This window comes from Selaginella moellendorffii, unplaced genomic scaffold (genome assembly GCF_000143415.4).
Source record: "Selaginella moellendorffii unplaced genomic scaffold, v1.0 SELMOscaffold_9, whole genome shotgun sequence".
Classification (NCBI taxonomy): Eukaryota; Viridiplantae; Streptophyta; class Lycopodiopsida; order Selaginellales; family Selaginellaceae; genus Selaginella; species Selaginella moellendorffii.
This window is the reverse complement of record NW_003314270.1, coordinates 1,990,991-2,002,041: the sequence shown is the minus strand read 5'-3', so window position 1 is coordinate 2,002,041 and position 11,051 is coordinate 1,990,991. Positions and strand designations below refer to the sequence as shown.

General features: G+C 48.4%; 5 protein-coding genes across 6 annotated transcripts; 4 read left to right on the top strand and 1 right to left on the bottom strand.

Annotated features, from left to right (window-relative positions):
• Positions 1-2,512: 2,512 nt before the first annotated feature.
• Positions 2,513-4,264, top strand: LOC9633126 (zinc finger CCCH domain-containing protein 13). Its single transcript, XM_024672546.1, has 10 exons — positions 2,513-2,774; positions 2,852-2,935; positions 2,999-3,092; positions 3,163-3,286; positions 3,417-3,473; positions 3,539-3,636; positions 3,692-3,751; positions 3,802-3,965; positions 4,021-4,080; positions 4,147-4,264. The coding sequence occupies exons 1-9, from the start codon at positions 2,657-2,659 to the stop codon at positions 4,059-4,061; spliced, it is 840 nt and encodes a 279-aa protein (XP_024528314.1). The 5' UTR covers positions 2,513-2,656; the 3' UTR covers positions 4,062-4,080; positions 4,147-4,264.
• A 13-nt stretch (positions 4,265-4,277) lies between these two features.
• On the bottom strand, positions 4,278-5,246 carry LOC9630981 (protein P21). Of its 2 annotated transcripts, none has more exons than XM_024672547.1 (2): positions 5,146-5,246; positions 4,278-5,030 (listed from the first exon to the last, which is right to left on the bottom strand). In XM_024672547.1, the coding sequence occupies exons 1-2, from the start codon at positions 5,228-5,230 to the stop codon at positions 4,300-4,302; spliced, it is 816 nt and encodes a 271-aa protein (XP_024528315.1). In that variant the 5' UTR covers positions 5,231-5,246; the 3' UTR covers positions 4,278-4,299. The 2 variants fall into 2 exon arrangements, with proteins under 2 accessions (XP_024528315.1, XP_002967690.1); XM_002967644.2 differs by having other exon boundaries at positions 5,164-5,235.
• A 257-nt stretch (positions 5,247-5,503) lies between these two features.
• Positions 5,504-6,372, top strand: LOC9630980 (thaumatin-like protein 1b). Its single transcript, XM_002967905.2, has 2 exons — positions 5,504-5,598; positions 5,651-6,372. The coding sequence occupies exons 1-2, from the start codon at positions 5,532-5,534 to the stop codon at positions 6,343-6,345; spliced, it is 762 nt and encodes a 253-aa protein (XP_002967951.2). The 5' UTR covers positions 5,504-5,531; the 3' UTR covers positions 6,346-6,372.
• Positions 6,373-6,376: 4 nt separating this feature from the next.
• LOC9630979 (cyclin-dependent kinase C-2) lies at positions 6,377-9,021 on the top strand. The gene is made up of 13 exons (XM_002967904.2): positions 6,377-6,539; positions 6,613-6,694; positions 6,753-6,843; positions 6,907-7,094; positions 7,153-7,225; positions 7,280-7,400; positions 7,453-7,570; positions 7,626-7,765; positions 7,816-7,873; positions 7,923-7,993; positions 8,057-8,593; positions 8,646-8,697; positions 8,859-9,021. Exons 1-13 carry the CDS (start codon positions 6,427-6,429, stop codon positions 8,901-8,903), a joined length of 1,689 nt encoding a protein of 562 aa, XP_002967950.1. The 5' UTR covers positions 6,377-6,426; the 3' UTR covers positions 8,904-9,021.
• A 23-nt stretch (positions 9,022-9,044) lies between these two features.
• Positions 9,045-10,109, top strand: LOC9633125 (40S ribosomal protein S3-3). The gene is made up of 6 exons (XM_002967903.2): positions 9,045-9,118; positions 9,168-9,315; positions 9,366-9,537; positions 9,593-9,647; positions 9,710-9,841; positions 9,903-10,109. Exons 1-6 carry the CDS (start codon positions 9,089-9,091, stop codon positions 10,056-10,058), a joined length of 693 nt encoding a protein of 230 aa, XP_002967949.1. The 5' UTR covers positions 9,045-9,088; the 3' UTR covers positions 10,059-10,109.
• The last annotated feature ends 942 nt before the right edge of the window (positions 10,110-11,051 follow it).

Below are 11,051 nucleotides of genomic sequence, written 5' to 3'. Positions count from 1 at the left end.
TAGCAAGAAGAAAGAAAAGAAAGGGGGAAAAAGACAAAGGCAATCAAATAATCAAAACGAGCTAAAAGAAAAGCAAAAACCACAATCTGAATCAAACTGTCAAGATCCCCAACAAGATCAAGGCTGGAAAATGCTAAAGACAAAGAGAAAAAGCTAGTGAAAACAAAGAAAAGACCTTAGACTAGCGTTGATTCAGATTGTGGAGAAATGGAGCAAGGCTAACCTATATATACTATAGGTTGATGAAGCTCCACCACTCTTGGATCGAGGACGGCCTAAATATAGTTGAGGTCGAGGAGGCGCCACATCAATATCAGGAATGTGGCTCGAGACTGAGGAATCGGGAAGTGTCTTGAGAGTCAGGAATAGGGAAGTGTCTCGAGAGTCAGGAATAGGGAAGTGTCTCGAGAATCAGGAATGTGGTCTGCAGGTCAGGAATCCGGTGAGAGTCAGGAATGTGGCAAGAATTGGGGGATTCCTGACAGGCACCACCCGCAACGACTGCAACTCAAGTTCGAGATTGCCCACACACACAACCAGGTCCACCTCATCCTATGCACATGCATGTGTACGGCCGTTGTCATAAAGAATGAAAACCGGTTTTGCCGCACGACGCAAGTGTAGACAACAACGTGTGGTAATAGGTCGAGCAATAGAAGATAAACTTGAACCTGTATCAACCAACACGGAGAGAATAATAGAAGACCTCTTGTTATAAAAACAAGCTTGGAAAGTAAACATTGAATGAACTGGAGCCAAGTGAACCCCTTGATGATACTCCCGAAAGAAAGATGAAGGGGTCACTGATTTATTCGCACAAGGTCCCTCCATTACTCGCGCGACTCCTCGTTTCCCGGATGCATCTCGGTGTCCAGACCATCCACTACAGTAGCACCCACGGGACATTGCTGACGCCAAAGTCTCCACCCAGGAAATGGAGGTTACCAATCCAGAAACCAATGGCAACGCCGATAAGTATGACCAACTTCATCACACGCTTAGCAGCAAACATCACAGCCATGACCATGTCCTCGCGCTTGTCCTTGGACTCGAGCAGCAGCAGCATCAACCTCCATTGGAATAGGACCATCACCCATAGGAAGTAGAGTGGAAGGACATGCAGCGAGAAGTGGAAGAGGCGACGTCTCATAACGTTGTGCCAAGCGAAGAGCATCGTCAAGGGTGGTAGGAGCAAGTGCATGCACAAGTCCGACAAGATCTTGACGAAGTGCTGGCCACAACATTCCTAGCTTGATCCGCTCTGACATATTTGGCTCTGCACGAAGCAAAAGACTTCGGAAACGAACGCCAAATTGCATCACCGACTCAGATGGCCCTTGGCGAAGACGATGCAATTGTTGGAAAGCATCATCACAATCATCGGCATGTCCGAAGGCGCGTTTGAAGACATCCGGGAGAACACTCCAATCCCCACGAGTGGCTGCGCTCAAACCATTGTACCACTGCGACGCCGTCCCTTGGAGACACGTGGGAAACTCACGCAACTGTCAAGCATCATCCCAAGAATGATATGTGGCAATCACCGTGAAGTGATCAAACTAATGGTACATATCATCCCCAGGATTCCCGCGAAAGAACTCCGGCCGAACATGAGGATTGGCACCAAGAGCAGGAGGAGTTGTACCACGTGCCATGAACGCTGCCATCAATTGAGTTTGGTTGTTCAATTGCAAGCGCATAGCATCAAGCAATTGTACCAACTGCTGCTCTAGAGTCAAAGGAGGAAATTGCTGATCCACTATGAAGATGAACGAAAAAGAAAGAGCAAAAGAAGAGAAATGACAAAAAGCTAGAAGGAAATGGTAGATCTAGACAATGCAAAAAGCTAGATATAAACCAAAACCCTGAAAAGAAAGAACAAAAGAAAGGAAATGGAAAAAACTAGATCTAGACGATGCAAAAGTTAGATCTAAACCAAAATCCCAAATCCAAGCACTCCTCAGGGACAATCAAAGATGCCCCTCAACTCCACCAATGTGAGTGTTTGGAATATGGAAAAGGAATACAGAAATGTGCATATTAATTAGCCCAGAAACCCTAGCTTATATACAGGAGCGAGTGGTTCAGATTGAAACCAATCCGATGGCTACCAAAATCCCATTACGCTAATATTAGTATACGGCATCGTAACCGTACACTTGGCCCTCACAATATTATAATAAAAATTATTTTTAAAAAATCAAACCAAACATTGTTGCAATGCAACACATGGTTATCTTATTTAGTCAAGAGGATTAACAAGAATAACAACAAGTCAAAGATGATGGAATAAAGTAATATGTAGATAAATAAGTTTTTCAAAAATTCACAAGATTTATGAATATAAAAAAAAAATCACTAATGAAAATGAATTACAAAAAATGCCCTAACATCTGCGGCTGGGATTGCTCGGACATGGACATCGGTACCTCAGCTAATATGAAGAATATTCTAACTGTAATAACATTTAAATAAAGCTTTTAATTAGAAACTTTAAACCTAACCTAATTCTTTAGCCAGTTAGGGTGTATTCTGTAAAAGAGTGTCCAAGAACGGTGCCGCTGAAGGCTATTCGGCTCGCTGCTCCTCGCTTCCCTGTAGGACTCTCGCGCGCCCTAGTTTCTTGCCCGATTCTTGGGCCTGGTCGAGCGCCGCGATGCCAGATAACCGGGAGCTGTACAAGACGAAGCTGTGCAATCTCTTCCAGAGAGGGAATTGCCATCGGCAGACATGCTCCTTCGCCCACGGGGAGGAAGAGCTCCGCCGGGTGCCTGGTACTGTAGCTATTCCTTTTCCCTCTGGAAATTTTGGAGGAGATTTGACTCTCATCCCCGTGCATTGTGGCCTCCAGGTCGATCGGGATATTACAGCCGCAGAAGCGAGGACCGCTTCTACAACAGGCGCGCCTACGACAGGAGGGGCTCTTACGATCGAGGTGAAAAAAATCTCGAGAGAGATCTTTTGTTTGATTTTGTTGGCTTTTTTGTGTTCTTGGCAGGAGGTAGCCGCTCGAGGTCGCCGACTAGGCAGCGGACCAGTCGGTCCTTATCGTCTCCAAGATCTACGGGACAAAAGAGATCGGGCTCCAACCTGTAAGACGAGCTTTTTCCTTCTTTTCCTTCTTTCGTGGCTGGATTTTGCTAAATCTAGTTTCCATGATAGAGATAGAGATGGCGATGGAAAAAGGATCAAGGGCGATCGTGTGAGCGAGCTGTCGGAGGTGAGGGCGCTCGGGGACGGTCAGTCCGATGGAAAAGAGGTGCAATCCAACTCTCTAAACGAGCAGGTTGGTCCACCTTCTCGTTTTCTCCGACCACTTCGTTGTCGATAGTTTGCTTCGTTTGTTTTACGATATCTACGCTGTTCTCTCTTTTGTTTTTTAAGCTCAGGAATTGAGATAGTGTGAACTGTTGCAGCTGCATGATGTCGGGACTGACTTGGACGCCCTCGACAAGCAGAAGGCGCAGCTCGAGGTGAGGATTTCATTTTTTCCTTTGGTTTCTTAAGCTTTGACTCTCGTTTCGTGATTGTCGTTAAGTCTTCTTTGCAGAACGCTATGCAAGAGAACTCGCGGATGGCATCCAGGAATGCGGAAGCCGAGTCAAAGATCGGTAGCCTGACCTTCCAAGTGAAGAGGTACAGCTTCGTCTTCCACTTTTATGAAACTGACAGTTGTAACTAATTGTCACAGCTTTGAAAGGCTCCGAAAGTCAATTGTACGTGTCTTCCGTCTTCGCGAGGAGCTCAAAATGTGGGTACTCGCATCAAATATGTTCGAATCTTTCACTTACATCAATGCAGGGCGGAATCGAGGCTGGACAAAGAAGCTTCGGAGCTGGCTAGAAGTGAAGATATCAGGATGTTTGATCCTCCGTATGATGGAGACTATTCCAACCATAGCAGATGGAATCGCTCGAACGGAGATATACCACCACCACCTCCTCCACCGGACAAATACAGGATGAGTACGTGTTTTTCTTGAAGTTTATTTTCAACGATCGTCACACTTTGTGTGTGCAGATGATATTGCTCCCGAACCTCCCCATTATGATAACCATTGACTCTGTGACTGCACTGAAGGTATGCCTTTTAAGGAAGTGGTGCTTGGTTTTTCCATTTCGCGTTTACTACTGTATTCTCTTCCAGATTTCTTTTATTTTATACTGATTATCACACTTTGCTTTGGCGAAAATTTTCCCTTTATCGATGCTGTTTTGCAGCTTCTCTTGAAATTTGTATAAAAATATGGAGCTGCGTTTATTTCCGCAAAGTTGTAAATACAGTCAGTCGGCTGTCTATCTATATGATAGCACGACGAATGGTGCGGCGAGCAGAGGGAACAGGAACTGTGTCCTCTGGACAAAAAGTAACGACGTAAGTGGCAGCCATGGCGCAAACTTGAACACTATCTCGATCAGCCGGATAAGTTGTGGCGTCCTTGCACGACTGTTTGAAGTATTTCGAGTACTCGGTGGCCTGGCAGGCCGGGCCTGTGAAGTTCCCTCGGCAGCAGTGCCTTTCATCTCCAAACTTCTCACAGGGACTTTGGCAGCCGACCTTCTTATCACCCGACATGACAACCAGTTCGCTCGGGCACGACTCCATGGTCTCGAAACAGGGGCAGCTCAAGTGAGTGCAGTTGTAGCCGTGGGGCTCGGAGATTTCTATCGGGACGTTGAAGCCGTGGAGGAACGAGATATGGTACTTCATGGTACCGTTGTTGCGGTTTGGCAAGAACTCGGCGGTGGTGAAGGGTGACTTTCCGGGAGCTTTGCAGCCCAGGCTCCCGTTGCAGCCGCCGGTGTCGCAGGGTCCGTGCCCTGTGGTTCTGTTGAAGGAGCAGCCAGTTCGGGCCCAGAAGTAGCCGGACCAGAGAGCCGACGGGAAGAAGCTATACTCCTGCGTTGGCTCGAGCAAAGTGCCTCCGGGACATATCTGGCTTTGGTTCCCCGAGTGGAACCACGCAGGCCAGACCGAAAAGCCACAGTTGTTGACGAGACGTATGTGGTACCGCCCGGCTGCATCAGTTCCTGCAAAGCTATCACGAGTTAGTCTCGGAGAGACAACGGTGCGAGTTATCACAGGGGAAGCCAAGGGAAGCGAAAAGAGAAAATGGAGAGAACTTGTTCTCCGGGTATATCATACTCTGCTGCAATCCTATACCAGAGATTGTGAGCACGACGAGGACGAGTGCCGGGAGTATTACGTTGCGATTGGCCAGCGGTGACATTGTTGTGTTCAGTGAGGGAACACAGTGGCTGCTGCCTTCGTTTATAAACGCGTGCTGCTCTCCCGGGTAAAACTCTTGTGCTTTAACGATTTTACCCGTTTCAGGTTCATGTGAAAACGCGAGCTTACGTAGAGAGCACTCGGGAGCATGTGAAAGACGAAGCGAATTTTCGCTTTTGCAGTGTAAGGAGCATCGTTTCTTTGCTGCTGTCTCAAGCTACGATCATGCAAGCGGTACTGCCTGGCTTGCTTCTCAAGATCCGGACGGTGGTTTCCCTCTTGGGCTCGGTTCTACGCAAGGCATGATCATGGAAGTTCTCGGTGGATTCTATCTGCTGCTACTGCTATCGAGCTCGTCCTGGATGAACGGTAGCTTGTTCTTCTACCATTTCTAGATCGATCTAACTCTTTAAGTTTCCAGGTGCTCAAGCCACCAAGATCCGACTCTACAACACTTGCCCGTTTACGATCTGGCCGGCGTGGCTGCCGAGCGACGGGCATCCGCAGCTGGGAGCCGGAGGCTGCCGACTCGACTCCTGGCAAGTCATGGACGTGCACGCCTCGACTCGGTGGTCTGGCAAGTTCTGGGGCCGAACAAACTGCCAGTTTGACACCGTCCTCGGCACCGGGTGCTGCGAGACGGGCGACTGCTCGGGCAACCTCGGCTGCAACTCAACTTTCTCGCCGCCAGCGACCATCGTCGAGTTTGATCTCCACCACAACAACGTCCTCGACCACTACCGCGTCTCGCTGCTGGCCGGCTACAACCTCGAGGTCCGGGTGACGAGCAGCAACCTCGGCTGCGGCGTGGCGGGGTGCTCCGCGGATCTAAACTCCAAGTGCCCGCCGGAGCTGATCGCGTGGAACCCGAGAGGCATGGCGGTGGGATGCAGCAGCCCGTGCGTGGCTTTCGGCGCGGACGAGTTTTGCTGCGAGAAGGAGCATTTTGGAGCGGACAAGTGCCACCCGAGTGTCTTCTCGGTGCTGTTTAAGTCGTGCTGCCCGGCCGCCGCCACCTATCCTTTTGATTCGTGGAAGTCGGCGTGGAATTGTAGCGCGGGGTCGGACTATACTATCACCTTTTGTCCATCGTCGTCTTCGTCTTCTAGCCTTTAATAAAAAGGAGGATCATATTGTACCCAAGAACCCTAAATTCCCGATTTAGGGTTTTCTGGTTTGTGGGCAGCGCCTTCCTTGATGGCGAGGCAGGCGGCCGCGGATCAGCTCAATCTCTGCGAGTCGCCGTCGTGGGGTTCGCGCAGCGTCGAGTGCTTTGAGAAGCTGGAGCAGATTGGCGAGGGGACTTATGGGTAAGACTTTCATTTCGCAGCCTGGGGATTGGGATTGATTGCGGTGTTCTTCGTTTTTGGGGCGGCTTGCCAGGCAAGTGTATATGGCTAGGGAGAAGGATACGAATGAGATAGTTGCGCTTAAGAAAGTTAGGATGGACAACGAAAAGGAAGGGGTAAAATGTTTGCTCTCGTCTTGCCCCGCTCGCTCTTCTGACTCTAGGCTGTTGCTAGTTTCCTATAACTGCTATCAGGGAGATTAAGATCTTGAAGAAGCTCCAGCACGAGAATGTGATCAAATTGAAAGAGATCGTCACTTCGACTGGTAAGTAAATTGCCCCTCTTTGGATTTTTTTGTGCTCCTTGTTCATGCTTGTTTGTTCTTTAGGACCTGAGCAAGATGACCCCAAGGAAACGCAGAAGGATGGGCCAAAAGGAGCCAAAGAAAAATCTCCTTCTCCTCCAGACGGAAATATATACAAGGGAAGTATTTATATGGTGTTTGAGTACATGGACCACGACCTTACAGGCTTGTCTGATCGGCCTGGCATGCGTTTTACTGTCCCACAAATCAAGGTAGAGTTTCACAGCTGCGATGCTCTCGGGTTCTCAACACAACACGGTGCTTTTGCAGTGTTATATGAAGCAGCTTCTCACCGGCCTTTACTACTGTCATATCAACCAAGTTCTTCATCGGGATATCAAAGGTCCTTGAGTTTATTCTTGTCAGTGCCTGGCTGAAGTTTTGTGGATTTGCGCAGGCTCGAATCTTTTGATTGACAACAAGGGGAATCTCAAGCTGGCTGACTTCGGCTTGGCTCGCTCGTTTTCTAATGATCAGAACGCGCTTTTGACCAACCGAGTCATAACGCTTTGGTACAGGTACCTAGTCCGTGCTTTGCAGAATGTTTCTGGTTACGGCCGTTTGTTATAGACCTCCTGAGCTACTTCTTGGCTGTACAAAGTATGGGCCAGCAGTAGACATGTGGTCTGTGGGCTGCATCTTTGCAGAGCTTCTCTACGGAAAGCCAGTGTTAACGGGAAAAAATGAGGTGAGCGGCGAGTCTCTCGTATATGACTTTTCTGACTCTTTTTTCTCGCTTCCAGCAAGATCAACTGGCTAAAATCTTTGAGTTTTGTGGAACCCCGGACGAGACAAACTGGCCGGGTGTGTCAAAGTTGCCGTGGTATAACATGCACAGACCAAGCATATATTACAAAAGGCGTGTGAAAGACGTCTTCAAACAGTAAGTGCCAGTGTTCTTTCTAGTAGACTCACAAAATTGTGTCTTTGTAGATTTGATCGGCATGCGTTGGATTTGGTTGAGCGTATGCTCACACTGGACCCTCTTCAGGCAAGTGTTCGTCATAGATGTAGCAGTTTTCACCAATGTTTGGTTGCAGAGGATAATTGCCAAGGACGCCTTGGACGCTGAATACTTCTGGACAGATCCTCTTCCTTGTGATCCCGCGAGGCAAGTATTTTCCATACACTTGTGCCTTTCATTTCCTCCAACTGAGATATGAACTTGTTCCAGCCTTCCGCGCTACGAGTCGTCTCACGAGTTCCAAACAAAGAGGAAGCGGCAGCAGCAGAAGGACGACATGGCCAAGCGGCAGAAGCCGAATCAAAACTACCACCACAACAGTCGGCCACCGCCGCCGATCCAACAGCAGCCGCCCGTCCAAAACATGAGGCCGGTTCCGGGCCAAGCTGTCCATCCATCGGCACACACTGGAGGAGCTCACCAAGGACACTACGCAGGCGGCGGCGGCGGCGGTGGTGGTCGCGGTCCTCCTGGAAACTCCAACCGGCATCCCCAAGCGGGGGGCCGGCCCGGTGGTAGCGGAGGTAGTGGTGGTAGTAGCGGCGGAGGCTACCAAAACAGGAACCAAGGTGGCTATGGTATCCAACCGCCGCCAGGAGCTTACGGTGGTCCTCCTCCCGCCGGTGGACGAGGAGGCTCGTATCCCATGCCTCCACCGGGAGGCTATCCACAGGGTCCTCCCTATGGCGGTGGAGGACGAGGACCGCCGCCTATGGGAGGAGGTGGCCGTGGTGGCCAGCAATACGGGTAAAAGCTTTTCTTGTGGCTCGCGGTGTTCTTCAAAGTGGTTTACAAACAGGCCTCCAAATTCTCTGCCTGGACAATATAGTGGCCAGCCTTATGGACAGCCAGTAAGTTTTCTCTCATAGCTTTTCTTGCTTGCTTTTAGAGTTCCAGATCTTCTCCTTTGTTTTCTAAGTCTTGGAACGCTTGCTCACTGACTGTGGGTTCTAGATTGGAGTTACTTCTTTCTTTTGCTTTGCGTTGCTAATCTCTCCTTTGCTTGTTCCAGCCACAACAATACATGGACATGGACGGGAACTACAGGAATTATTAAATTCTTTGGTAGTTGCTAAGCATGAGGAGTTTTGGATGTAAATAATCTTTTCAAAATTTGTTGTAGATTAGCTAAGCTGATTTAGTTCAAGCTAATAGTCTTTAATCCGTTATCGCAACCGTTGATCCTGACTTCGTAAGAGCCCTAGATCTGACGGCATGGCATGAAACCCTAGCTCTCTGGCAATGGCGACGCAGATCAGCAAGAAGAGAAAGGTTTGTTCAGCAATGCCGCTCTCCCCTTCTCCTCTGATCTCTCTTCCAGTTCGTCGCCGATGGAGTGTTCTACGCCGAGCTCAATGAGCTTCTCACGCGGGAGTTAGCGGAGGATGGATACTCGGGCGTGGAGGTGCGTGTCACACCGATGCGCACCGAGATTATCATCCGGGCGACGCGAACGCAGAGCGTTTTGGGTAAACTCCTCTGTTTCTAGGCGGATTCACTCAGTAAGCTTTGATTCTAGGCGAAAAGGGTCGCCGAATTCGAGAGCTCACGTCTGTCGTCCAGAAGAGGTTCTCGTTCCCCGAGAGCACAGTGGAGCTGTATGCCGAGAAGGTGAACAACCGTGGCCTCTGCGCCATCGCTCAAGCCGAGTCTTTGCGATACAAGCTCCTGGGAGGACTGGCCGTCCGAAGGTTTGATTTTTCTTTCTTTTTTGGCCTTGGTGCTAAGAGTTCTCTACTTCGTCAGGGCCTGCTATGGTGTTCTCAGGTTCATCATGGAGTCTGGAGCCAAGGGTTGTGAGGTATGGACGAACTCTCGGCATTTTGCTCTTCAGGTTGTAACTTTATTCCTGGCTCCTTTCAGGTGATTGTGAGCGGCAAGCTCCGAGCCCAACGCGCCAAGTCGATGAAGTTCAAGGACGGATACATGATCTCGTCTGGCAGCCCCGTGAACGAGTTCATCGACAGGGCCGTGCGCCACGTCCTTTTGCGCCAGGTGCAAGAACTCGATCGTTTTGATTTGGATCCAGTTTCTAAGCATTGGATTGTTCTGGCAGGGGGTTTTGGGGATCAAGGTGAAGATCATGCTGGACTGGGATCCAAAGGGCAAGACCGGGCCGTCGACACCGCTGCCGGACATGGTGACGATCCAAGTACCCAAGGAAGAAGAGGAGTATGTTCCACGTCCTTACGTTGGCAAGGAGGATGTGTAAAGCTGTCTTGTGTTTCCAAACTAAATGAATTTTTGCTTTTGACTTTGTGCCTCAAATGTAGCCCTATCAGATTTACCTGCTGAAATATGTATGTATGGGTGCCCATCGAAAAGCATGAAATGGAGGATCTGGGTTAGAATGGTGCCTTATCAAAAAGTTTCTAGCCATTTCACACGATCAGCCAGGAGATTTTCCCTCTTTGCAATGACCTTGGCAATTTTGACGGCATTCTTGAGAATCATGGGATAATCCTGGGATGTGAAGACAGACGGTGTAATTCTGTGTGGGAACTTGCCACTTGGGCAATGCCTGGAACATAGATGGAAGTGAGACACCTAACTTGCTTTTGGAAAAATTTCATGTCTCTTAAAGACAATCCTTCAATACAATCTTCCTAGAATTTAGTTTCTATCCCTGCATATATTTTGTCTAAGTTGTAATGATAAATTGTAAACATTAAGTTAAAGATTTCAGTTTATCCTTAGAAATAGACTAGTCATTGCCCAGTATATGCTGCCCCACTTAGCAAACACCATTTTGATTATCATTATTACATTGAAAATAATGTCTGTGCAAGTAATTGCTACAATGCAAAAACCTCAAACATCCAACAAATAAAAGACTAAACTGCTCACTTGTCCTCTTCAGCTAGAAGTATAAGTTGCTTGAGTTCTATTACAAACACTTGGATGTCTTTGAGTTTCTTGTCTATCTCATAAACTATAGCCTAAGCTTATCTCTTTCGCAAGCAAGTTCATCCATTTGTTTTGTATGGTGAAGTTTCTCTTCTATCTTCACCAAATCCCGTTTGAGCACTTCAAAAGATTTTCTGTCCTCTTGAAGGCAATCACAACACAACATACTTGAATAGTCTTCATGTTCATATCCAGCAATTTCGAGACTTTCTCCAAAAGTGTTGCCTTGAAGTAAAACTACAACATAAGCATATATCAGACCACCTTCAGCTTGGAACAAAAGCTATTGTTACCTTGA

What these genes read in the sequence shown, in the direction of transcription:
- LOC9633126 (XM_024672546.1), top strand. Translation starts at nt 2,657, where the DNA reads ATGCCAGATAACCGGGAGCTGTACAAGACGAAGCTGTGCAATCTCTTC. An exon ending in AGAGCTCCGCCGGGTGCCTG is followed by an intron (nt 2,775 to 2,851) that starts GTACTGTAGCTA and finishes TGTGGCCTCCAG; the next exon opens with GTCGATCGGGATATTACAGC. An exon ending in CTGACCTTCCAAGTGAAGAG is followed by an intron (nt 3,637 to 3,691) that starts GTACAGCTTCGT and finishes TAATTGTCACAG; the next exon opens with CTTTGAAAGGCTCCGAAAGT.
- LOC9630981 (XM_024672547.1), bottom strand. Translation starts at nt 5,230, where the DNA reads ATGTCACCGCTGGCCAATCGCAACGTAATACTCCCGGCACTCGTCCTC. An exon ending in TGGTATAGGATTGCAGCAGA is followed by an intron (nt 5,031 to 5,145) that starts GTATGATATACC and finishes ATAGCTTTGCAG; the next exon opens with GAACTGATGCAGCCGGGCGG.
- LOC9630980 (XM_002967905.2), top strand. Translation starts at nt 5,532, where the DNA reads ATGATCATGGAAGTTCTCGGTGGATTCTATCTGCTGCTACTGCTATCG. An exon ending in GAGCTCGTCCTGGATGAACG is followed by an intron (nt 5,599 to 5,650) that starts GTAGCTTGTTCT and finishes TTAAGTTTCCAG; the next exon opens with GTGCTCAAGCCACCAAGATC.
- LOC9630979 (XM_002967904.2), top strand. Translation starts at nt 6,427, where the DNA reads ATGGCGAGGCAGGCGGCCGCGGATCAGCTCAATCTCTGCGAGTCGCCG. An exon ending in AGAGATCGTCACTTCGACTG is followed by an intron (nt 6,844 to 6,906) that starts GTAAGTAAATTG and finishes TTTGTTCTTTAG; the next exon opens with GACCTGAGCAAGATGACCCC. An exon ending in GTGAAAGACGTCTTCAAACA is followed by an intron (nt 7,766 to 7,815) that starts GTAAGTGCCAGT and finishes GTGTCTTTGTAG; the next exon opens with ATTTGATCGGCATGCGTTGG.
- LOC9633125 (XM_002967903.2), top strand. Translation starts at nt 9,089, where the DNA reads ATGGCGACGCAGATCAGCAAGAAGAGAAAG. An exon ending in GCGAACGCAGAGCGTTTTGG is followed by an intron (nt 9,316 to 9,365) that starts GTAAACTCCTCT and finishes CTTTGATTCTAG; the next exon opens with GCGAAAAGGGTCGCCGAATT. An exon ending in CTGGAGCCAAGGGTTGTGAG is followed by an intron (nt 9,648 to 9,709) that starts GTATGGACGAAC and finishes GGCTCCTTTCAG; the next exon opens with GTGATTGTGAGCGGCAAGCT.